The sequence below is a fragment of the Phyllostomus discolor genome, chromosome 4, assembly GCF_004126475.2.
Source record: "Phyllostomus discolor isolate MPI-MPIP mPhyDis1 chromosome 4, mPhyDis1.pri.v3, whole genome shotgun sequence".
NCBI lineage: Eukaryota > Metazoa > Chordata > Mammalia > Chiroptera > Phyllostomidae > Phyllostomus > Phyllostomus discolor.
The window spans coordinates 24,184,688-24,211,600 of NC_040906.2; the positions used below are offsets into that span (position 1 = coordinate 24,184,688).

General features: G+C 37.1%; 1 protein-coding gene across 5 annotated transcripts in view; it reads left to right on the top strand.

Moving 5' to 3' along the window:
• Positions 1-26,913, top strand: part of INO80D (INO80 complex subunit D) — a 69,075-nt gene that overhangs the window by 7,756 nt on the left and 34,406 nt on the right. For 3 of the 5 annotated variants that reach the window (XM_036022992.1, XM_036022990.1, XM_028508747.2), the window contains exons 2-5: positions 8,759-8,851; positions 8,959-9,205; positions 12,876-13,621; positions 24,400-24,508. In XM_036022992.1, coding sequence (XP_035878885.1) covers positions 8,988-9,205; positions 12,876-13,621; positions 24,400-24,508 — 1,073 coding nt within the window. In that variant the 5' untranslated portion in view covers positions 8,759-8,851; positions 8,959-8,987. Of the gene's footprint in view, positions 1-5,200; positions 5,239-8,758; positions 8,852-8,958; positions 9,206-12,875; positions 13,622-24,399; positions 24,509-26,913 lie in introns of all 5 variants that reach the window. The other 2 variants (XM_036022991.1, XM_036022993.1) reach the window with 2 other exon arrangements.

The window sequence follows — 26,913 nt, forward strand, 5'->3', positions numbered from 1 at the left end:
GTTCTTTCTGCTTTCTGGTAATAAATAACTATGTAAGGGTGTATGATCTGCTGCTGAAGTGCTTAATTACCTGCATTCTCCTACGTAAGGGAGCACAGATCCGTTTATATTCTAAGCAAGGTATTTCCATAACTTCGAAGATAATACCTGCTATAGTTGTTAATGAATTGAGTCTAGTTAAGAATTTTTTTCCTTCCTCTTTTAAGTGGTTTTCATCATATGTTAAAAGATAGAGTTTAGGTGTAGCTTTTTCATTATGGATTAGACATGCGATAGTATTTAAATATTAGGTCTGTAAGACATTTGATTAAGAGCATGTGGACTTTACATTTATATATTCAGTTTCTTCTTTATATCTTAAAATGAGAAAGCATGAAGGCCATGTGAACTTCACCTTTGGTAGAGTGGGTATAAAGAAGTGCTGTGGGAGGCCAGATACAAAGAATGAAAAAAATGTAGGGTCTTTTCCCTGAAATCTGCCTTAGTGCTTTTGTCATGATTTCTTCTTTAATTAAAAAAGAAAAACCTATTAAAATAGAGGACTAAAGGACTAGTTGTTTACAGACAAAGTTATTTTTTAGAATACTTTATTTACTTATTTTTAGAGGGGGGAAGGGAGAAAGAGGAGAGAAACATCAATGTGCAGTTGCCTCTTGTGCGCCACCTACCAGGGACCTGGCCTGCAACCCAGGCATGTGCCCTGACTGGGAATTGAACAGTTGACCCTTTGATTCAAAGGCCTGTGCTCAATCCACTGAGCTACACCAGCCAGGGTGACAGTGATTTTTTTAAGAAAAGATTTTATTCTTAGAAAGGGGAAGGGAGAGAGAGAAATATGCTCTGAGCAGGGACTGGGTCCCAACCCAGGCATGTGTCTTGACCAGAACCCAAACCCAACAGCCTTTCACTTTGCAGGATGATGTCCAACCAACTGAGCTATAGACAAAATGATTTTGATTTAACATATTAGACAAAATGATTTTGATTTAACATATTACTCAGAAGGAAGTTATATTTCAAAGCAGAGGGCCATTTCCCCCAAACATTCTTGCCTTTTATGGTGTATATAAAGTGATTCTGAATTTATCAGGGAATTGAAAATGTAAGTATAAAGATTAAGTTGAGCTTTTAAAAGAGGGATTTGAAAATGGCAAAACTAGTCAATTGGTCAAAAGGAAGAATCAAAGAATGATACAAAGCTGGCTTTTAGCAGGACTTTAAAACATTAAATATTTTTTAAAAGGAGGAAAAATTAATCACAGTTGTAAAAAAATTAAGATTGAAGAAAAGATGTTTATAAAATGTTGAAATTAAATGTCTCTTTGTAATGGCATAGAGGTCATTAAAAAGAGCTTTCCCACCTGTGGCAAATGCTGAACGAGGGCAATTGGCTAGATTAATGAATTCTTAGAGTTAGAAGAAAGTTGACTATGCAGATTTTAATGCATTCTTGTATTTTTAAAACATTATTTGTAAAACAGACATTGGATAGCAAATTATATGACATCTATTTAATGAAATGTTTGATGTTACTTAATGAGATATGCTAGAATATTCAAAACTTTTAAAGCTATATTTGATTTTTCTCTTGGTGTATGACTGTGGCAATTAGATATTATTGTATAGACGATCTAAAGTACCAATTTAGTGATTGTTAGAAGTTATTGAAAAATCAGTGGGTGAATCTAGTAACCTTTGTTTTGGGCAAACAACTTGGAATTAAGAGTTGCTGTCACAGAAGCTATTTAGGTAGGCAGTGTACACTTATCAAGCGCCTATTAACTGCTAGGGCTTGGTATTCAAAGATGAACAGAAAACTCACCCCTCTGCGACCTTATTTTCTAAGAGGGAAGACAAAAGAAGAATGGGCAATTAAATAGAACGCAGTGAGTGTGCAAACAGGGAAATGCATGAAGTTCCTCACCAGAACATGTAACTAACTCAGCCTTTGGGAAGCCGCACGGGATGGCGGCTGAGCGGTGCTCTGGAGTCAGAGGAGGGCTGGCCAGAGGAGGGAGGACATCCCTCACTCTGGACAGGGGCGGCAGCCTGATCTTAGGCTTGGTGGCACCAAAGGAACCTGGTGTGCTCTGAGTGGTGGGTCAGGTCCTCCAGTTATTCACCTCCTCTCTTTTGGATGAATCTTGTCTCACAGATTATAATCTTCTAAAGTCAAAAATTATGCCTCTTACTATTATATCCTCCATAGCTTCAGGGAAGATGGATTTTTCATAAGTGTTTAATAAGTCAATACTTGCCATTAAAGCTAGAGTCATGCCAATAACAGAGAGAGTGAATTGAATCAAGTTTAGTAATTTCTTTAATAGCATGTTGACTCTTTCAAATAAAAAATAGAAAATTATTACAAAAGCAATTTGTGATAAAAATTATGTAGTAAATTTGTTTTATGATTTTATTTTAGTATATGGATTGGACAAAAGTAGGTTTACAGTGTGAACCAGAGTTTATTCTTGTATTATTTGTTAATTATTTTCCATACAACTGTTGACCTACTTTTGCCCACCCCTGTAATTTTTCTGTACAGAATTTTGAAAGATATTTCTGGTTAATGATAGCAGAACAGTGACATCTCTGTTCTCTCTAAACTAACTAAAAATAATAAGAATGAGAAACAGAAAAGAAACTCAATCTTGTTAACTAATAAAGCCTTGTAATCAGAATATATGAATTAATGCTGTTAAGTATAGTAAAAATTGAACCAGGGCAAGAGAGGATGCCTGGACAGGATGATTTTTTTTTTCTCTAAAACTCAGGCAAAGTGAGAGGGGCAGCTTTTCCCCAAGTAGGTGGATGGCCCACCATGGGGACAAAACCGGTAACTTAATACTGGGAGTGGCTAAGTGGTATCTTCACTGGACTCCCAGAGTGGCAGGAGAGTTGTGGTTGAATCACAAACTATACGGTAATACTATTTTGCAGCAAGTTTAGAGGAGAAATGGGCAGTAGACAGCCTTACAGATGCTGATCTTAGTGAACTGAAGAGAAACAAAGCCTGTATTATCTTGCCCTAAAATCTATGTCATATGGGCCCCTGTGAGTTGGAGAGACTAGTCCAGCATTGAGTCAAACCTCAAGGGAAGAGTGTGTAAATAAGACAACAGAAAGAGATAAAACTGAACTGATGGAACTTGGGTACAAAATAAAAGAGAAAAATGTAGTCATAATAGAAATGAAGGTCACTTTCAAAGCAGCAGATACACACTAGAGCTGGGAATATTGGAGGTAAGCTTGAGAAATGTAAGCAATCCAAAATGGAAAAAGTAAAAATTAAGATGAGAGAGAGAGATGGAATACAATAAATCTAGCTTACCAATAATTGATACCCCTGAAGAAGACAACAGGATAAATGAAGCAGAAAAGAATTTTCAAAACATTGAGTTTCCCACAGTAACAGAAGACTTGAAATTATAGTTTCCAGCCCTTAAATATAAAGACTTATTGTTAGGTCAAAAAGGGTGGGGGGGATCAAGCCCCCTATAAAATATAGAGGCTGGCCTCAGCTTTTTCATTCTAGGAGACATGGAAAAAATACACAGAGTCAATAGACCAAAAAAATATGACCCAAGAATTTTATGTCCAAGCAAGCAATAGTTTTAAGTATATTGTCAACTGACATGTATTTCCAAAGAGAAAAACCATAGCTTGGATTCTGTAACCATTGCTTGGGTGGAGAGGTGGAGAGATGAATGGAAAGGGGGATAGAGATGAATTGAAAAGTAAATTAAAAGAATTAGTGATTAGGCCCTGGCTGGTGTGGCTCAGTGGATTGAACACTGGCTTGTGAAACAAAGAGTCACTGGTTTGATTCCCAGTCAGGGCACATGCCTGGGTTGCGGCCTGGTCCCCAGTTGAGGGTGTACAAGAGGCAACCACACATTGATGTTTTTCCCCCTCTCTTTCTCCCTCCTTTCCCCTCTCTCTAAAAATAAATAAATAAAATCTTAAAAAAAAAAAAGAATTAGTGCTTAGCATTGAATAAATGTAAATGTAGAACCAGCATTAAAATGTTATAAACTATGGCAATCTAGAAATGATATAAGGAGAAAATGCTGCATTTGGGATGGGTAGTTTAAAAAATGGAAATTTTTCTCATTATTCATAACATGAGATCAGTCATGACAATGCAAAGTATACCAGTTTTCTTAGTGTGCAGTAAAGAAATGTTATCTAAAGGGCACAGATTAAATCTTCCAAGAAACAGCCTGAATAATGAAATTTGTGATAAAAAGAATTGAAAGCTAAAAGTGGTGCAAAGAAAGACAATAACATTAAGATGAAATATTTGCCATGTAAATAAATATCAAAGGATAAATTGGTTAAACCCATTTATTAAAAGAAAATGATACTCAGAGCAAAAAAGTCAGCCAGTTAACAGATGGCATCTGAAAGGGGACCAGCAGATAGTATTTTAGGCTTTGCATTCATACAGTCTCTGTCACAACTATTCAGCTCTAGCATTACTGCATGAAAGCAGCCATAGACAACACGTAAATGAATTAGCCAAAGTAGTGTTCCAATAAAAGTTTATTTACAAAAACAGTGGGCCAAATTTGTCCTGCAAGCAAGAGTTTTCTTACCTGTGATTTAAAACATTGCCTCAGAAAACTTGGGAGTAAAAGGATGGGCAAAGACTAAACTGGCGAATTCAAACAAACAAAATGGGAGTCTAAATATTTGTGTCAAAGAAGGTTGAATTCAAGACAAAAATCACCACTTAGGTTGCATTTCCTAATGATAAAGGATGATAGTCTAGTGGTTATGAATCTCATATATCAAATAATACAGCTTTAAAATTTATAAAACAAAAAATATAAGGAGAAACAGACAAATCAGATTATAGTAGGGATTTTGACTCATCTCTTTCAGCACTTTTTTAATTTGCCTTATTTTTTCCCCTTGATTTATACTGTTGACACTAATACGGATGTCTGCATTTCCTGCACCCCACTCTCCCTTCCCTCAGGCCATTGCCACACTGTTGTCTGTGCCTGTGAGTTATGCATATATGTTCTTTGGCTAATCCCTTCACCTTTCATCTAGTCCACTCGCCTACCCCCTGTCAAACTGTTCATATGTCCTCTGTTTCTGTTTTGTTCATCAGTTATTTTACTCATTAGATTCCATGTATAAGTGAGATCATATGATATTTGTCTTTCTCCGGCTGGCTTATTTCACTTAGGATAATAATCTCCAGGTCCATCCATGCTGTTATAAAAGGTAAGAGTTCCTCCTTTTTTAATGGCTGCATAGTGTTCCGCTGTGTGAATGTACGAGCACTTTTTTTTATCTACTCATCTGTTGATGGGCACTTGGGCTGTTTCTAGATTGTGGCTGTCGTAAACATCTCTCATAGCACTGTCCTTCAGTTCTTGATAGAGCAAGCAGACAAAACACGTAATAACCCAGTGGGCATTAATCCCCCGACATACGGTATAACAAACAATATGCTCTGGAAACAATGAGGACACTTTTTTTTCAAGAATACCTAGTAGGCCCCTGATAATAATACCTGAAATTTAAAGAAAATCTCAGTCAAATCCAGAAAGCAGAAATATATGCAGATTATGCTCCTTATTCTTACCTGGAACTAAAACAAAGGAAGGCATAAAATTCTGCCATCTGAAAAAATTAAATAACTCTTGTGTCAAAGGAAAAAATAAAATATCAAATCCAAAATACAGACAATCAAAATTCTGGGTACTCATACCTATGGAATATGGCTAAAGCGCAGTACTCAGGAAAATTCATAAATTACTAAGTAAGGAAAAATGAACATGGAAGAAGTCAGCCCAAGAAGTTACAAAAAAAAATAATAAATGGATAGAAAGCAGAATTATCAAAGATAAAAGTAGAAATTAATGAATTAGAAAACATACATGGAGATACTAATAAATCCAAGAGATTTTGGTTTCTTTTTTTTTTTAAGAAGATATTGGTAAAAAAAAAAAAAATACATGAAACAGAAAAACCCCTACTGAACCTGCCATAACAGGGGGAAAGCACAAATACCACATAAGTGTGTGAATGGATACACAGAATATGAGAATAAATTGCATGTATTTAGGGCATTAAATGTAAGAGGTCACATTGCTAAATTGTATGCAGATAAAGTTGAAAACCAGATTCACTACATAAAAGCACTACTAGGACCATTCTAAGGACCATTGTAACTGCAGTGCTTTGTAACTTGTTCAAGAACATAGAAAAAGAAAAACTTTCTAAATTATGTTTTGAGATATTATATTGATACTCAGTTCTGGCAAAGCACAGCAACAGGAAATGAGCCCATTCTCAAAATACAAATATCTTAAAAATTAGCAGGTACAGCTCAGCAGCACATCAGAAGAATAATATATAGTGACCAAGTTGCTTTCATCCCAGAACTGTAAGAAGAGTTCAGGGTCAGGAAGTACTGAACAGCATATTTTAAAAGAGAAAAGTGATCATCTCCTCAGAAGGTAAAAGATAATTTGATAAAGTTACTCATTCGTTCTGAGTTGTTTCTAAAGAACAACTCTTAGTAAAATAGGAATTACTTAATACTTCTTAACATAACAGGAAATAACGTTATGATAAAAGTCAGCAGTTTTCCTACCATTGACTCAAAGCAGTCTCATTTAAAGCTAGGATAGGAATAAGAATGGTCACTATTATTAACATTGTTCCAGTAGTTTTGGCCAATTCAAATGCAGGGGAAAATGTGTAAGACTGAAAAGAAAGGGAAAACAATCGACAGATACGATTATATACTCTGGAATATGTCCAAGTAAAAAGTAAACACTGCCCTTCACATCCCTCCGTGCCTGCCCTCAGATGTCTTTCTCGATTTATAAAATATCATATATGTGGATTCATGGGCTGTTTTTTTTCCTAGTGGCAATCAAACTGATTCTGAAAATTACTTTTTTCTCTTATATCCAATGTGGTTTTTTCCTTGGAATTATAGATTTATTTAATCCATGAAGGATTTATGTGTGCCAGGTGGATGAAAAGGCCAAAGAGTGTAAAAGGGAAACCGCATGGGTTTTGAAGTAGATCCAGACCTTCAGGGCAGCCAGATCCAAAATTTTAGTCCTGACTTTTTCTTGCACCCTAATAAAGTGAATGGGGAAAGCTATTATTTTTGTTTTACGTTGGTATGATTAGGTTTACTCAGTAATGAATGTGATTGTTTTTTAATTAATTTTTTTATTGTTTTGCTTTTACTATTGTCCCAAGTTTTCCCCCTTTGCCCCCTGCCCCTAAATGTGATTTTTATTAACCACGATACTATTTCAGAGTTTTTGTTTTCCAATTACAGTAAGTAAAATCCTTCCCAAGGGTAATACAGATTATGTATTTTGTATCACTGGCAGGCAGAGTGTAGGTAGTAACAATAGGAATTAACATAAATTATAATTTTCACTTGCTCAGTGCTTAACGATGCATGGTACTAAGTATGTTTATGCTGTGTACAATTTGATCCTTGGAGCAGCCTGGCAATAACATAGCTACTGTCATTATCCATCTTTTACAGATGAGAAAACTGGGGTTAAATGACTTGTTCAGGGTGACTAGGTCCAGATTTTGGACTTGAGCAAACCTATCTCCTGACTCCTCCAGCGATGAGGTATCTTGTCATTCACTGGTGTTAAGGGATTTCATAGTCAGTTTTGAAAGGAGAGAGTACTCCTTGAGTTTTTCTGTAGCTGGTATCTCAGCTGTTCCATTAGACATTGGGTGACTTTTGGAGTGTGGATAGTGTTAGGCCACATCAGCCCACTACAGTCCTGAGTGGACAAATGAGTTGATTCAATTTCATTGTGGACTATCTGGTGTTATAATATATAAATGCTAGTGATGGGACTTTTGTGTTTAGAGAGGTAATGAGTATTGTGTCGTTTCTTCCCTTTTCTTACTAAACCTTTAAAGACTCATAAACCATGATTATTATTGTATTTCAAAACAGAGGTGTCCAACCTGCGGCCCACGGGCTACATGTGGCCCAGGATGACTATGAATGCGGCCCAACATAAAATTGTAAATTTACTTAAAACCCTTTTTTTGCTCATCAGTTTTCTTTAGTGTTTGTGTCTTTAATGTGTGGCTCAAGACACCTCTTCTTCCAGAGGCGCCCAAAAGGTCGGACACCCCTGGCGGTGTAACTGGGAGTGCCTTGTGTTGCAGAGCCCTAGCTCGGTGGTGGAATTATGGTGGGGTGACGAGTGTTTGGGCTCTAGAAGTTTCTAGTTTGGATGGGATAGGAGAGAGGGAGATTAAAGGGAAAATTTCTTTTTGAAAAAACAGCAATTGGCTCATTTTTGTATTTCATAGAAACATTTGTTACAAATTGCCAAATATTTGCCAACATAACAAAAAATGTAGATTTTCTGAAGGAAGTTTGAGATCTGTTGGCATTGTAAAGAGATTTGGGTTCTGAAAATAGGTATAGCCTGTCAGTGCCAGTAATGAAATTAAAAGACCTGCCACCTTACATTTGTTTGGCGGAAGACCCCTATTTTTTTAAGGTATTTTCAAAACTTAACTTCAAAAGGAGAAGTTACTTATTACTTAGTTCAATTTGGAGGGGTAAGGTAACTTAATATTTTATGCCTCTTATTTGAAATCATTATTGGGATGTTGGATTACAATGAAGAATCCATCCCATTAGAAGGGTGGTATCCTAGTATTTTACCTCCAAGGTGAGTAAGCTTTGTTTATTTCATTTTGTTAACTAGGCCTTTTGATATTTTTGTAGACAATCTGCGTCATCTTGATTCTGCAGCATTCCAAAGTGTGGTATCCTTGGGGTTCTCTTAACATTGCTATGGTGCAGAAGATTTAAAATCAGGTATGGCTGTGGGGCTAGAAACCCCTCAGTGAAATTCTTAACTTAAATCTGCCTTACACACTCTGATTTATCATTTGGGTTTCTTTTTTTGTGGTGGTCTTTTTTAGCTGATGTTCACAAGGAATAGAGTCACGTGATGTATGAAGGGAAACATATACACTTCTCTGAGGTTGACAATAAGCCCTTGTGCTCGTATAGCCCCAAACTGTGCAAGCAGCGGCGACTCAACGGCTACGCTTTCTGTATCAGACACGTTCTGGAGGACAAGACTGCCCCCTTCAAGCAATGTGAATATGTGGCCAAGTATAACAGCCAACGCTGCACCAACCCCATCCCCAAATCAGAGGATCGTAGGTAAGAGCTAATAGTGGGATTCTATCTTTGATTCAGTTAGTAGCCTTAGAATTTTTCTTTTGATGTGGTGAATTTTAAATGATGCTCTCTGGGGGTAATCTAAAAAAACTTTGAAGATGCTTCTAAAGATGAGAGAAGGCAGTTTAAAAAAATGGAGTAGGAAATTTGGGGAGTTATTTGAAAAGTATGTTTGAGTGTTATATTTTTTTATTGATTTAATAGATATTTTAGGATTATTTAAAGAAATTTTTTCCCTCAAAGTTGTTGCTTGACGTCTTGGCACTGATGTGTTTAGTTTGCAGCTTTATAAAGTATTTCTGACTTGTCTGCTTAGTTTTGTCATCTGCCTAAATGAGAAAAATTGTAGGAACTACTTAGGTGTTGTAATTAATGATTATTTTGAAATTTTTAAATCTGTACTTGAAAGGTAGCAATGTCCTTATTAAAAAATAATTATTCAGAAGAATGCTAGTTGAATCACTCAGATTTATTTTCTCTGAGACTTCTAAGCACTATTTGGCCTTGTTTTATAATTTTGCCTTTTTTGGTTAAAAAGAGTCCCATATAGAGTAGGTTTGCTATGAGTTAGAAACTGTATTTTCATAGTAATGGCAGGCTTTATCACTACAATTATGAATTTATGCTTTGCTGAATTTTTGAAAAAACAAAATGAGGTGTTTTTGAAGAAGTCGTATGCTGCTTGTTCGTCTCTCATATGTGTGGGAGGATTCACACTGAATGTCACAGATGACCCCTGTTCCACATCTCTTTCGTTAGTTCTCCAGAAACCATGTCGATCACTGTAGGCTATTACAGAGGGAAGCATGCTTGTTGCATATGACCGTTTCAAATACTTGTTAGCTTTAGGTAGAAAACGGAACTTTGTACCTCTCAGAACATATATGCACATATATATTGTTTATGTATAGGCACAAGGATGAACTTTTTACTTCCACCTTAGACTGCCTCATCCTTGTGCCTATACATATGCAAATGTCACCTGCATGAAGTGGTTGAAAAGGAATCATGTATTTTATATGTCACACTGAGCAATTTTTACACTTTTAGGGTGAAATAAGTAATTTGTGTTGCTAGAGATCCCACAAAAATTAGTATAGTATAATGTGATTTGGGAATACTCTGTTAGAATTTCTAAAGAGCATTTAAGGCTTCAAATTACAATACCCGAAAGTCAGAAACAGCTGCTTAGTGAGCTAAGGAATAAAACTTTAATCTCAGGTGAGAAAGGAACCACTGTGTTAGGGTAAACATATCTGTCCAGTTGACTTTAGTAGACTGAAAATGTTAATTTCTTACTCCGGTCCTTTTTAAATTTAAAGAATGGAAGAACTTGGATTAAATTTTTATTTCAAGCTCCGTTATAAACACATCTTGATAATTTTGTCTTTAATTTAGTTTATCGCAGGTGGAATTGTCAACCTTGGATTTTTTTTTCAGTTCAGCTGAAGCAAGTATTAACTTATATCTTAACAGCAAAAAGTAAAGTGAGAGTCACTCTGAATTTGTCCAAAATATTAATTTTGTGAAGCATATATTTTCACTTATATATACTAAGTAATTTCCTTTTTGGGACAAGATAAGGGAAAGGATTTTTGTGTTGCTATGTCAAGAAAAACTATACTTGATAATTGCTAATATACATTTTTTTTTTCAAAATTAGCCCAAGAACATATGAATGCAAATGGTATTAAAATATTCATATGTATATTTGGTATTAATATTTTTGTTTGTAGGATTGTTTGAAATATATTAAAGTAGACTTTAGCAGCAAGTAGTAGTCTTATGTTACTTAAAGAAATCCAGGTCGAATTTATGTAATATGTCTTAACCTATGTATAAATATTGATAATTGTAACTATACTACATGGCTTACTATAGAAAAGATTAACAGGGTTTTTTTTTTAGTTTTTATTTTTATTTAAAAATTTTTACTTAGTTATTTTTAGAGAAAGGGGAAGGGAGAGAGGAAGAGAGGGAGTGAAACATCAATGTGTGGTTGTCTCTCATGTGGCTCCCACTGGGGACCTGGCCCTCAACCCAGGCATTTGCTCTCACTGGGGATTGAACCAGCGACCCTTTGGTTCAAATCCTGCACTGAATCCACTGAGCTATACCAGCCAGGGCTAAGATTAATAATCTTTCGAAAATTGCTTTCATTATTGTTGGTGCAGTTAGTCCTTGGACACTTACGAATTTGAGATGGTTTATGTATTGTTTTAGAAAAAAAAATTTCCAAGGACTTTTAATTCACAAAATTATCAGGTTGTTGGTCAGCTAGAGGAAGCTTCTTGAAGGCTGGTGCCTAACTTCTCTGGTATGTACTATAAATGCTAACTTATGGGATTCCAGCTTTTTGAAATAGAACAGTGCTGTGTTCAGTAGAAGTACTGGTATAATTAAAAAGTAAAGTCCATTTTCTAAGCGAAGGCTCATTACTGTAACCTTGGTTTCTCAGAGATAAGTGGTTATATTAAGTAGGTTATTTTATATAAAATAACTTTGTGTATTTTTAGTAGTATGTTTATATTTATGAAGAAATTTCTTGTTATCTGTATGTTTATTTTTTAAAACAGTTTAATTAAGATATAATTCACATCCCATACAATTCACCCATTTAAAATACACAGTTCAGTATTTTTTATTACATTGACAGGGTTGTGCAACTATCACCGCAGTCTAAGTTTACGTTTTCATCCCCCCAAAAGAACCCATTAGCAGTTACTCTCCTGTGTAGTAACTCTTTTAGGCTAGAAATTCATATTTGCATACTTATTCTAAATGCTGTTCATAACCAAGTAAGCGACTCTAGTTCTAGTAGCGGATGATATCCTAGCAGAGGCAGCTGGGTTTTTCGGAGTTGAGCTCTGCTGTGCCAGTGCTGCTGGCGCGGCTGGAGCAAGTGCAGAGTGAGGCCAGGCGTCTGGACATGCGCCAGCCCCTGCTGTGCCGCCCAGTGAAGCACACGGCAGCCTCATTTACTGGTCCTGCTGCCTGCATGTGAATGGGGAGGAAAGTCTCCATCTGAATTTAAAAAAAAAATTCATTTTTCTCCACTAAAAAAACTATCCTTTTGTGAATTTGAAAGTGTGTGGAAAACAGCAATAAAAACTATTTACTGTGTATTGGTAAGCTTCTTAGTATAGGTATCGCCGAAGCCCTTTCTCTTGTGGGCCACAGCTTTATGAGTCTGTTCTCTGTGTGTGTGGAACATACAGTGGGCACTTGACATTCCTAAGGGTGATGTCATAAGATCTTTATGAATCCCTAAGTACTTAAATGACATTGGAACATAAATGTTTTTTCTCCATATGAGAATTTTAAGTGATTCTTGCTGAATAACTTTGGTATGAATCCAGAGTAGCAAAGCGGTCTGAGATGCAGGTGCTGGCCACTCTCTATTTGATAGCCTGCTGTCTGACCGCCTCTGCACACGTATGGCTCACATACTTGCTTCAGAAGAATTGCATGGACTTTGAGGATTGCTTCAGAGTGTGGAAGTTGCATGCTTGGAATTCATGAATGTCAAGAGTTACTCTAGTCATACATTTTTAACACATTAGGATTCACATGTTACAAAATGTAGTTTTATATTCTACTTTCCATAATATGTATCATGAGCATTTTCCCATGTATGTTTGTGTTTTTAAAGGTACTGCAACAGCCACTTGCAGGTACTTGGCTTTATCCCGAAAAAAGAGAGGAAGAAAAAGAATGATCCTATAGATGAGGTAAAGGTCAGGCACCAGATGGATACCATGGCCTTTAGCCTGACGGTGCCCACATTGGCCTTGAAGGTGCCCAATGGACTGGATGGAATGTCCCTCTCTCCACCAGGGGCAAGAGTCCCTCTCCACTACCTGGAAACTGAGTTGGAAGACCCGTTTGCTTTCAACGAGGAAGATGATGACCTGAAGAAAGGGGCAACTGTGAGAAAGAAGTTGCAGAGCAAGCTGGCCCAGAATCGGCAGCGCCAGAGAGAGACAGAGATTTTAAAAGTTCGACAAGAGCACTTTAGTCCCCCTCCTGCACCTTCACAGCAGCAGCCTCCACAGCAGCACTCCCACCTGTCACCTTTATCCACTTCTGTAAAACCTCCAGCGCCACCGCAGGGTTTAGTCTGCAAGTCACCTCAACCTCAGAACACCAGCCTACCACTGCAGGGAGTGGCCCCCACCACACACACTATAGCACAAGCGAGGCAGTTGTCTCACAAGAGGCCTCTGCCCCTCCTGCCATCAAGTAGGGCTCCTGTTGCGGACCCACCCAGGACTGACCGGGTCCTTATGAAAGCCACAGCCTTGTCTCCACACTTCTCTTGTATAAGTCGACTGCAGAGACTGGTGAAACTGTGCACCCAAAAACATCAGTTGGACACTGATCTGTTTCCCCACTTAGGTGAGTTATCTGTTTTACCGTATCATATATGTGTAATAAAACAAAATGTGCCCTTTTGCAAGCCTGGCTTTTCTTTAAAAAAAATATATTTATTAATTTGAGAGAGAGAGGAAGGGAGGGAGAGAGAGAGACAAAACAGACAGACAGACATCAATGTGAGAGAGAAACACTGATTGGTTGCTTCCCATACATGCCCCCACCAAGGATCAAACCTGCAACCTTTCAGAAGGGATTTCATCATGTACACTGGAGGGTTGGGGGTTCGATTCCTGGTCAGGGCACATACCTAGGTTGCAGGTTCACTCCCCAGTTGAGGCACGTGTGGGAGGAGGCCAGTCAGTGTTTCTCTCTCAAATTGGTGTTTTTCTCTCTCTCCCCTGCTCCTAAAACCAATAAACATATTTAAAAAAAAAAAAACAAAAAACAAATAAAGCAAATAAATGAGGGACATCAATATATCTGTTGATTGACTATATAGATAGATGTTTACCTGTAGTATGAGCATAGGTAAAGTGAGAATGGATATACACTACCAAGCTGTTAGCGTTGGCTATCACAGGAGGACGGAACCGGACACGGTTTGTTTTTACGGAGATGGGAGTGGTACCTCTTATACAGCTTTATATATTTTCACCCATTACCAAACCATGTATGACTTGTTCATTAATAAACACCCCAAACCTTATTAATGCTTATTTGTTAATACCTTGGTATATTTTTTCAGGTATGTAAAATTGGGTTTCTGCTAAACATAGTTTTATAACCTGTTTTAAAATATTTGGTAGTAATAATATATGAATTAGTACAAACATAATTTGTCACAGCTGAGTGCCTTTTCTAATTTAAGTAATTTCCAGTTTATATCATTATCAAGTGTTGTAGCTGTATAGCTTTCAAGTAACTACTTGAAGTAAAATAACTACTGTCATATCTTTAATTTTTCCTTCAAATAGATTCCTAGAAGCAGAATTACTGATTCCAAGCTTTCACATTTTTTAAAAAAGGTTTTTAATATGTGATGCCAAATTTTCTTTCAGAATTATTTTGTCAGTTTAACCTTTGGAAGCGTATGAGAATGACAGCTTCTCTACATCTTTCTAGTTGTGGATATTAGATATTATTATTATCATTATTGTTATTTTACCTTTGCAAATTTGATAGAAATTTTGCTTTAATTTGCATACTTTAGATCAGCATTTCTTGAATTTTTTGGTCTTAGAATCCTTTTATTTACACTCTTAAAAATTACTGAGTATACCATAGAGCTTTGTGGATATGAGTTATATCTATTGATATTTACTGAATTGAAAGTTAAAACCGAGAAATGTTTAAAATGATAATTCATTTAAAAACAAACTCACCACATGTTAACATGTTCTTTTTACAAAAAAATAATTGTTTTCCAAAACAAATATGTGAAGAGCAGCATTGTTTTTACATTGTTTTGAAAATAGTAATATCTGATTTACTGGAAGACAGGTGGATTCTCATATTTGCTTTTGTGTTCGATTGGTCGTATCCTGTGGTTTTGGTTACCAGATGAAAATACTGCCTTAGACATTTGCAGCTGGCAAAGGGAGGAACACTTTCATTGCTTTTTTCCTCCTAAATAATTGTGGATATTCTTACTTGATTCTACACCAAAATTTGACAAGTGGTAGTTTCTTTTGTCTTTTATTGAATTTATTGGGGTGACATTGGTTAACAGAATTATATAGGTTTCAGGTACATAATTTACAGCACATCATCTGTACACTGTATTGTGTGCTTACCACCCCAAGTCAAGACTCCTTCCTTCACCATTTATCCCCCTTTGCCCTCTCCTACCTCCTCTCCTCCCCCATCGCCTCTGGCAGCCATCACACCCATTGTCTGTCCATGAATCTTTCTGTTTGTTTTTCTTTGCTTAATCCCTTCACCCTCCTCACCCAGCTTCCAACCCCCTACTCTCTGACAAATCTTAGTCTTTCATTCTCTGTATTTATGAGTCTATCTCCACTTGTATTTTAGTTTGTTTATTAGATTCTATGTAATATAGTGGAATCATATAGTACTTGTCTTTCTCTGACTGGCTTATTGCACTTAGCAAAATACTCTCCAGATCCACCCATGCTGTTGCAAAAGGTAAGATTTTCTTCTTTTCTAATGGCTGAGTAGTATTCCATTGTGTAGATGTACCACAGCTTTTTTTATCCACTTATCTATTGATGGACAGTTGGCTGCTTCTAAATCTTGGCTATTGTAAATAATGCTGCTATGAATGTAGGGGTGAATATATTCTTTTGAATTAGTGTTTTGGGTTTCTTTGGGTATATTCCCAGCTTCTGGCAATTGCTGGGTCATAAGACAGCTCTGTTTTTAATTTTTTGAGGTAACTTCATACTGCTTTCCACAGTGGCTGCACCAGTCTGCATTCCTACCAACAATGCACTAGGGTTCCCTTTTTTCCACATCCTCACCAACACTTGTTTGTTGATTTATTGATGGTAGCCATTCTGACAGGTGTGTGATGACACCTCGTTGTGGTTTTAATTCGCATTTCTCTGATGATTAGTGACATTGAACATCTTTTCATATATCTATTAGCCATTTGTATATCCTCTTGGAGAAGTGTCTACTCATGTCTTTTGCCCATTTTTTACTTGGATTGTTTTTTTTTGGTGTTGAGTTTTGTGAGTTCCTTATAAATTTTGGAAATTAACTCATTATTACTTGTATCAGTGAATATGTTCTCCCATTCAATGGGTTGTCTTTTCATTTTGTTGATGGTTTCCTTTGCTGTGCAGAAGGTTTTTAGTTTGTAGTCCCATTTATGTATTTTTTTTCTTTTGTTTCCCTTGCTAGAGGCAATATATCAGAAAAAATATTGTTATGAGACATGTTTGAGACTTTACTGCCTGTATTTTCTTCCAGCATTTTTATGGTTTCAAGTCTATTTGTCTTTAATCCATTTTGAGTTTATTCTTGTGTATTGTTTAAGAAGGTGTTCTAATTTCAATTTTTGCATGTATATGTCTTAACTTTCCCAACACCACTTGTTGAATTGACTATCTTTACCCTGTTGTATGTTTTTTGACTCCTTTATCAAATATTAATTGACTATAAAGGTGTAGGTTTATTTCTGGGCTCTCTATTCTATTCCATGATTTATATGTCTGTTTTTATGCCAGTGCCATGCTGTTTTGATTACTGTGGCTTTGTAGCATAGCTTGATATCAGGCAGCCTAATTCCTCCAGCTTCGTTCTTTTTTCTCAAGATTGCTGTGTCTATTCAGGGTCTTTTGTGGTTCTATATAAATTATTGGAATATTTGTTCCAGTTTGTTCCAGTTGGTATCTTGATAAAAATTGCTTTGAATCTACAGATTGCTTTGGGTGGTATGGACATTTTAATGATATTAATTTTTCCTGTCTATGAACATAGTATATGCTTCTGACTAATGGTAGTTTCTTTAAAGAATGGTTACAATGTGGAATCTGCAAACATATTAAAGAATTTTATATGTATTATGTTAAGATCCATTGATTTACCCTGTACTTTGAATAGATCTTTACCCATTCAAGATTTTGTAATATCATGTGTTGATCATTTGGAAAATACTGATTTACCTAGTTATATAGATGTTCCAAATGTTGATATATTTCTTTATATAAAAGTTTACAATTACATTTGTTAATATTATCACCAATCTCATCAGAAAAGTCTATTAGAAAATTGTCATAATTTCAGTGAAGAATTCAAATGTTCAAAATCAAGCTTGCAGGTAAAAATGTGAATTTTATATGACAACAAATGCTCTCCATTGTTTTTCTTGAAATGGTGGTTTCATTGTCTTCATTTTAGAAAAAATGACTGCCAGATACTTAAGTCTTTTTTTTTTTTAAGATTTTATTTATTTATTTTTAGAGAGGGAAGGGAGGGAGATAGAGAGAGAGAGAGAGAAACATCAATGTGCGGTTGCTGGGGATTATGGCCTGCAACCCAGGCATATACCCTGGCTGGGAATCGAACCTGGGACACTTTGGTTCCCAGCTTGCACTCAATCCACTGAGCTACACCAGCCAGGGCGATACTTAAGTCTTAATAACTATAATTTGTCAGTCGTTCTTCTACATAAAAATGGTGTTGAATGATAAAAAAACAAAAGCAAATTTAGATCACAATTAAAAGTCATGCAAATACTTTTCCTCAAGACAACCATCATACTTTGTTGTATGCAACACAGGTGCTTTATTATGCTTCACATTTAGTCACACAGAATATTATGAAAACATACTCAAGAATCAAGACTTAATAAATGATCTTTTAATAAACAAGTGCTGTGTCAAGGACATTCTTAAAACTGTTGTTATTAGACTGCAAATTCTGGTGTGAAACTTAACTAGTACAGGTGGTGCCACTGCCTTAATTCATGCTCCGGCGCCAGCAGTTGACCCGTCACGGTGGTCTCTATCATCTGCACAGATGTCAGCAGTGGGAAAGGGACCCTGGGGGGTCTGTGGACTGTGCTTTGAGTGAGAACTGCTATTGGGGATTAATAATATAATTTTGAATATTTATTCATATTTTCTTTGGACAGTTGTATTATTACACCTTTTCAATTTTTCACTTTAAATGATGTATTTCTCTTTTTTATTGGTTAGGAAGAACTTTTTATACATACTTCATGTTTGTTACATACTTTTCCCTCTCATTTGTTGTTTGCATTTAAATATCTATTATAATAATTTCGAGATTTTAGAAGTTATAATTTTTAATATATTCTTTTTTAAGGATTTCTTCTTTTTAAATCAGTTTTTCCCCCATCTTTGAACTCTCTTCATCCCAAGAGTATTTCACCTACAAATTCTTTTTTTTTTTTTTTTTTTGGTTTTGAGGCTTTTCTTTTTTTTAAAATATATTTTATTGATTATGCTATTACAGTTATCCCATTTCCCCCTTCACTCCCCTCCACCCTGTACACCCTCTCTTACCCACATCCCCCCCTTTAGTCATGTCCATGTGTCATATTTATAAGTTCTTTAGCTTCTACATTTTCCATATTATTCTTACCCTCCCCCTATCTATTTTCAACCTACAATCTATGCTACTTATTCTCTGTACCTTTTCCCCCTCTTTCCTCCTCCCACTCCCCTGTTGCTAACCCTCCATGTGATCTCCATTCCTGTGGTTCTGTTCTTGTTCTAGTTGTTTGCTTAGTTTCTTTTGGTTTTGCTTTAGGTGTGGTTGTTAATAGTTGTGAGTTTGCTGTCCTTTTACTATACATGTTTTTTCTTTATCTTCTTTTCTTAGATAAGTCCCTTTAACATTTCATAAAATAAGGGCTTGGTGATGAGGAACTCCTTGAACTTGACCTTATCTGAGAAGCACTTTATCTGCCCTTTCATTCTAAACGAGAGCTTTGCTGGATACAGCAATCTGGGATGCAGGTCCTTGTCTTTCATGACTTGGAATATTTCTTTCCAGCCCCTTCTTGCCTGTAAGGTCTCTTTGGAGAAATCAGCTGACAGTCTGATGGGAACTCCTTTGTAGGTTACTGTCCCCTTATCTCTTGCTGCTTCTAGGATTCTCTCCTTCATTTTTACCTTGGCTAAAGTAATTATGATGTGCCTTGGTGTGTTCCTTCTTGAGCCCAACTTCTTTGGGACTCTCTGAGCTTCCTGGATTTCCTGGAAGTCTATTTCCTTTGCCAGAATGGGGAAGTTCTCCTTTATTATTTGTTCAAATACGTGCTCAATCTGTTGCTTTTCCTCTTCCCCTTCTGGTACCCCTATAATTCGGATGTTCGAACGTTTAAAGATGTCCTGGAGGTTCCTAAGCTTCTGCTCGTGTTTTTTTAATTCTTATTTCTCCATTCTTTCGTGTTTGGATGTTTTTTTCTTCCTTCTGATCGACTCTATTGTTTTGAGTCCCGGTTTCCTTCCCATAATTATTGGCTCTCCGTGCATTTTCCTTCATCTCTTTTATGGTAACCTGCATTTTTTCATGTAATTTGCGCCCAAAATCAACCAATTCTGTGAGCTTCCTGATCAACAATGTTTTGAACTGTGCATCTGATAGATTGGCTATCTCTCAGTCGCTTAAAATGATGAGTCCTGGGGCATTGATCTGTTCTTCTGTTTGAGACATGTCTCTCCCCTTTTTGGGGGGGGGGGGTCTGCTTGCTCCTGTTACAGTGAGGGGCGGAGCCTTAGGTGTTCACTGGGGCTGGGTACCCCAGTCGCTAGTTTGTCATGTTGTGTGTGGGGGGCAGGGGTGGGAGGGAACAATGGCGGTAGCTCCGTTCTCCATGGGACCTCAGTCCCTTCCCTGGGATCCTGGGTTGCACGCTCTGCCCTGCTCCACAATCGCCACCTCACTGGGTCTGCCAGCTGCCACTTGCATACTCAGGGTCCACCTGCTGCGATTTTGCACGCCCCCAGATGCCTTATGCGCCCAACTCTCTCTGCTCTCCTTGCCTCGACCCACACCCGGCTACGCCTCTCTGCCCCTCCTACCGGTCTTGATAAATGGGTCTACTTCAACTTCTTGGCTGTCCGACTTCCATTCAGGTAAATTCTCTGTCAGTTCTGGGTGTTATTCTGCCTCTAAATTGTTGTCCTAATCTTGGTTGTGCGTGGAGGTACGGTGCGTCCACCTATGCCTCCATCTTGGCCGGCAGTCCTCACCTACAAATTCTTTTAATCCTTTTATTATTTATATTTTGGTCATCTATTTGGAACTCATTAGGTATTAGTTTTGAGGCAGCGACCTACCTTTTTGTCCCCAAATGTTTGCCTCTTATTATATCACTTACCTATATTATCTACTAAATTTTTACTTTTACTTCTGGTTGCTGATAATTTTTTTGCTTTTGAATCTTCATTTTGAACAGAAAAAGCTTTGTCTTTTTTTTTTAACTCAAACATATTAGGGGCCTGAGTTTTCAAAGCAAAAGATTATTTTGGAGAAACTACAAATTGTAATGCACTGTACGACCAAGGCATGGTCTGCATTCATGTCTACAAAAAATACTTAAAGAGAAACGGAGTCTCGTAATTGGCTTTTGCACTCCTGTCTGGGCTGCTTATCTCAGTTAGTTACATTAAAACCAGTGATAAGCCAAGATCAAAGGTTTGCTTTATTGGACAATTAATTTTACAGTAGGAGAAACACTTCCATTTTAGTTCCTAATGATTTAGATAATGTCTTTTTCAGAGAAAGTATAGGTATCTTAGTAGAAATTATAACTTCAGTGGGCTGGATTGGGAGTAAAAGAGAGAAAACTGTACTTGAACAATGATTAAAAAAAAAGAAATTATAACTTCAATGGATAACTCATGTTGTAGTTTTTTAAAGGTGCCTAAGTGCCACTTTGTGTTTGAAAGACCTCACTTTTCAACATCTGAAGCTGATGCTGTTGTGATCACTTTTTTTACCTGTTTTAAACAATAAATTACTAATTATTGTAATTGAGAGACAGTAACTTTATAATGTTCTATTATTGTTTGAATACAATTGTCTCCATTTTCCCTCCACCACTTTCCTGTGTCCCTCCCACCCCCACCCTCCATCCTTCCTTACTTTGGCTTTGTCCATGGTCCTTTATACATGTTCCTTTATGACCCTTTTCCTTCTTTCCCCGCTCCCCCCCCCATTCCCCCCACCCCCGCTTCCCCTCTGGTTACTGTCAGTTTGTGCTTTATTTCAACATCTCCTTCTACTTTTTAAGTAACTTACTTTTTAAGGTGACCTGACATTTCGGATAGCCACCTTGGTACAAGATGTAAAGTTTCTTTATGTCAGTGGCAATGTGTTCTTTAATTTTAAGCATTTTAAGTTTGAGTTTCAGTTAACTTTTTCTTAATTTCCCTATTTGGCACATGTAAAGTCATTTAAGTTATGGAAGAAATCTGTAGAAGTCCTGTTTAATATAGCTTCGTCTAATGACTTTTGAAGGTCTCAAGAAGGAAGATTAGAACACTACTTATCAAGGTGCCTAGTTCAGGTTTCAGAGTGGTATGAGTATATTACAGTAATGCAGTCCCACACACTGCCGTATTTTAGGCTCCACGTGTCAGCGTTTCTCAAGACCTCTTCCAGATACGACACTTTTAAACAAGTGAAACCTTTTTGTTGGAAGCTAACAGTTATTCAGTCTTTAAAAATAATAGCATTTAGAACATGTATAAAGGACATGTGGACAATAACAAGGGAGGGGTGGAAATGGGAGGGAGGTGGGGAGTGGGATGGGGGAAAAGGCAGAAAATTGTACTTGAACAATTAAAATAAAAAAATAAAAAATAATAGCACTTAACAAAATAAGTAAGCATTGTTCATACTACATTTCACTACTTTTCCCTATGAATTTGCTTTTCAAAATGGAATACAACATGGGGGCAGCTATTGCTTAAAAGAATTAAAAGAAACCCCAAGCCACATGAGAAATAGGATGTTACTATTCTGCCCCTCCCTCTGCCTATAGTGGGCAAGAGCCAGGGAATGGCCCTGCCTAGTGGCTGGAGTCCCTTCCTCCAGAGGTGCTGGGAGAGGGGATTGGGCGGCTTTGTCTTTGACAGTTTATTCTAGGGCACTTCTTTGTTGAAGCACAGAGTGACTCCACCGGTGCCTTTAGACTTTTTCTTGCCTGAACTTCTTTTCTCACCATCTGGAATATGCTTTATGTTTTTCTGACATTTTAATATATGATGTTTTGATACTTAAGAAAGTCTACCTTTTTTTTTTTTTGATTTGTGAACTTTCTTTGCTTGCCTTGTTTCTCTTCAGTTTGTGAAGTGTCTGATCAAAGAAGTTCTTCCTTCCATAAACCATTTGCAGCAGCATAGATGGACCTAGAGGGTATTTTGCTAAATGAAATAAGCCAGACGGAGAAAGACAAATGCCATACGATTTCCCTTATATGTGGACTCTAAAGAACAAAAGAACAAACAAAATTGAAACAGACTCGTAGACACAGAGAACAGACTGATGGTGGCCAGAGGGGAGGATGGCTGGGGGACTGGGTGAGGGATTAAGAAGTACAAAGTGATAGTTACAGAATAGTCACGGGGATATAAGGTTCAGCATAGGAAATATATTTGGTAACATTTGTAAATATGTATGGTGCCAGATGGGTACTGGAAATATCGAGAGAAACACTTTGTAAAAGTATACGAGGGGGGACTCCCCCCACAAAAATCAGAATTATTTTCTGGAGGACGAGACCCTTGTATAGGGTTGGCTAGAAAGTCTTTCTAGTTGTTTCCCTAAAATAACACGCATTTTTCATTTTCACCAATAACTTTATGGATTTGGATATTTTGAGTATGCCAGCTATCTTTTGAGTTGGTATACTGTTTGAATATTCTTTTTTTAAAAGTTTTTTTTTTTAAGATTTTATTTATTTATTTATTTATTTTTAGAGAGGGAAGGGAGGAAGAAAGAGAGAGAGACACACACATCAATGTGCGGTTTTTGGGGGCCATGGCCTGCAACCCAGGCATGTACCCTGACTGGGAATCGAACCTGAGACACTGAATATTCTTAATTAATGTCTCATTTCATCGCTATCAACTTCAATTGCTCTACGCAACCTTGGAGCATCGTCCAGTGAGAAATCTCCAGCATGAGACTTTGCAAACCACTTTCAACACATTTGATCAGTCTCAGCACTTTGTCCATACACTGCACAAATCTTTTTTTGTGTTTCAGTTGAGTTTTTACCTTTTTTGAAGTAGTAAAGCATAATATGGCGAAAATGTTGCGTATTTTTTCCATCTTAAATATTAAAATGGCTACACAGAAATTCACCAGTTTTTATTTTTTTAATGCACACTGATATGACAGCTGTCACAATACATTCTAACAAAATTGTTTTGAATGAAGTTAAAGACAACTAAGCACTACTAGAGCCATCTTAGGGAGAAAACCAAGTGAACTCTTTGGCCAGCCCAATAGTACAGGCTTCCCCCACTAGCTGAGTGTTCTAGAAACCCATCTGTGTCAGTGCACCAGCTGATGTTGGTGTGAGAGGCTTTATTCGACTTCAGGGAATTTAAAGCATTTGTCCATTTCATGATGGGTGATTTATAAGTGCACCCGTCCACACCGCACTGAGTGTTCAGCAGTTTTTGACCCAAAATGGCATGACCTCCATGTCCCACCCTCCCTTTTCAGCCGATCTCATCCCATGTGACACTATTTTTGTTTGTTTCCCTGGATGAAAAAAGTCCTCAAAGGGAAATGTTTTGCCAGTGTGTAAGAGGTGAAACAAGAATGGCAGAAGCACTAAAAGGCATCAAAATCAATGAGTTCAAAAAGTGTTTTCAGCAGTGGAAAAAGTGTCTCAGTAGGTGTATTGCATGAAATGGAGAGTACTTTGAAGGTGACTGAAACTTAAAGATGTATGAATAAATACACAATTTTTTATAAATAAATTGTGGGTCTCTTTGGGTCCCCCCTTATATGATCATCTACCTCTATGCTGTACACCTGAAGCTAGTACAAAATAATATTGAATGTAAACTGTAATTGAAAAATAAAATTAAAAAAACAAAACAGAAACAGAAGTTCATCCTTGGCCTGTAGGCTTTTTGTTACATCATTATTTTGGACCTGAGCACATGTCATAATCATTATTAACATCTTTGTCAGACAGGGATGAAACTCATCAAGAGACATTTATTCATATTATGATAGTACTTGCTGTAGGTGTTGGGCTACATATTTCAGGTTGCTTTTTATTTAATGTTGAAAGTGGCTTTTTTTTCTTACTTGTAATACTCTCTCACCTGTGCCAGGGCTGGACTGGTCTGAAGAGAGCGGAGAGGAACTGGAGGACTCAGAGGAGGCCTCACCATACCAGGTTGCATGGTCCATCCGAGAAACCCTCAGACATGAGAGACACACGTGAGTCCTCTTTTTTGTTTTTATTCTTAAGTTAACACTGTAGTAGATCGATCTTCCCTATATATGCAATTCTTGGAAAACATTTATTGGATCCAGTATTATTGTAAAGGAGATCAAATAGACTCCACTTGGAAAGAAATGTACTTACTATATTGTTTGAGGAAAGTTACTCTTAGGTTTTCTTGGCTAATTTGTTTCTGAACCTTTCCATTTATCACTGAAGGAAATCATTGGAATAGACTTTTGAATTGAAAGGGACCTTGTTGATTATCTGAGCCCATTTCCTCATTTTACAGAAGAGGAAATCAGGGCCTGGATCAGGTAAGTTAAGGAACTTGCTGTGGTCCCAAGGCTACTTTGAAGTCCCACTCTCTGACTTCTCCTTACCTTTTTTGGCCATATCCCCATAGTTTCCCCAAATAGTGTTCTTTTACTTCATCTGTGTCTTCTGTGAGATTGATCTATTTGTAAATATTTTAATGTGCTAAATATTTCTAATGTGCTAACATGTTTTTCAGTGTAATTTCATAAAGGTTCTTGGTGTCTGCCTTATTAGAAAGCTGTGAGAAAGCCCGCCCCCCCCCCCCCCCCGCCCCCACACTCCTCAGAGGACTTAGAGCCACAGGAATTCACTTGGTGCGATGTAACTGTGCTGAGATGCATCCTTATTTATGGGGCCAAAAGATAACTCACAGACTTAGCCAATTGTTTTTTGAAAGAATATTGTGGTTTGTCAGCTAATTATTTTTTAAAAGATTTTATTTATTTATTTTTAGAGGAAGGGAAAGGAAGAGAGAGAGGGAAACATCAATGTGTGGTTGCCTCTAATGCGACCCCTACTGGGGACGTGGCCCGCAACCCAGGCATGTGCCCTGACTGGGAACCAAACTGACTCACACCAGCCAGATCTTTAAAGAGTGTTGTGTTTTGAATAGATGATCAGCAAGATAGAGAGGAGGAGGCCAGCTATCTGTGTCATGTCAACCTGTAGAATATGGCAGTATCATTCTGTGAACACACATATAGACTTAAAAATGTGTTGTTAGAACACCCTGAGGTGGATTAGGCTTAGGGAACTGATTCACTAGACATTAATGTGTAAACCAGAATTCCAGCGTACAGTGAGACATACAGCTTACAGTGAGACAGATAATCATTAGTTCAGGTGTTCACTAAGCAAAACTACATGGGAAGCAAAATGTAATCAGAAGCTTACTTGGGCATGGAATTAGAGCAAAGAGAATTAGTTAGATTTATTAATGGCCAGTGTCATTAACTTATAATAGCCTGATGCAGATGCATTCCTTTCCACTCCTGGGATTTATCTCCCACTTAGTTGTCCTTGCCCTCCCTAGCTTCCAGGTAGTATTGCAGAATGCTGTATTTTCTTTGCTCTTGATGTTACATTTTATTTTTTTATTCTCATTCAAGAGGAGAGAGAAAGAGAAGGGGAGACACACACACACACACACACACACACACACCCCCCGGAATTGAACCAGTGACCTTTTGGTTTACAGGACCAAGCTCCAACCAACTGAGCCACACCCACACGAGCCAGGGCTTGATGTTCCATTTTATATGTCATTCAAGACTGTTTCATTACCATTAGCATATTCTTTCCTTCAGATAGAAGTACAATTGAGTGAGTGTAAACTTTCTTATTTATAGATCTACCAGTCATGCTTCTAAAAGTTTATAATTCATATCCACTTACTTGGGATATTTTGGATAAATTTTACAAATTGCTGTAAATGAGGTAACATAAGTAAATGTTCAGCGCAGTACCTGGTACATGGGAATGATTGATAAGTGATAGTTATGATTCCTTTTCTAATTTTCAAGGTGACCTAAACATCAGTATTAGGAATTTCTGCTCTTCATTAGGAGCATTCTATATCCATTTCTGCCTTTTGTTCTTGCAGAGTTTTCAGAATATTTCTTTTGTTGTTTTAGACTGTGACCATCCTTATTTTTCTTCATCTTTGTGGCATTTATTTTCTTGGCCACTTTTGCTAGGCTTAGGGAACTGATTCACTCATTGCTTCCTCTTTGACTTACCACGAGACTCTGCTTTCCTGGTTTTTCTTTTCCTTCAGAATATTTGTCTCCTTTTTATAAGCAATTACTCTTACTTCTTGCCTACCTGTCACTTTACTCTTTTCCCCTTCATTCTTCTTATTTACTTATTTATTCACTCAACATATTCTTGCTGAACACTTATGCTACAGGTGTGGGGCACTCTATATTCTTATCTTGGCTGACACCGAGATTCAATTTGTTTATGCATAAAATCCTAGGTGGACAGTTTTTCTTTCAATACTTAAGATGTTGCTTACATGTCTTACATTGTTTCCAGGGAGAAGTCAGCAGTTATTCATATCATTGTCATCCACATCCTTGGT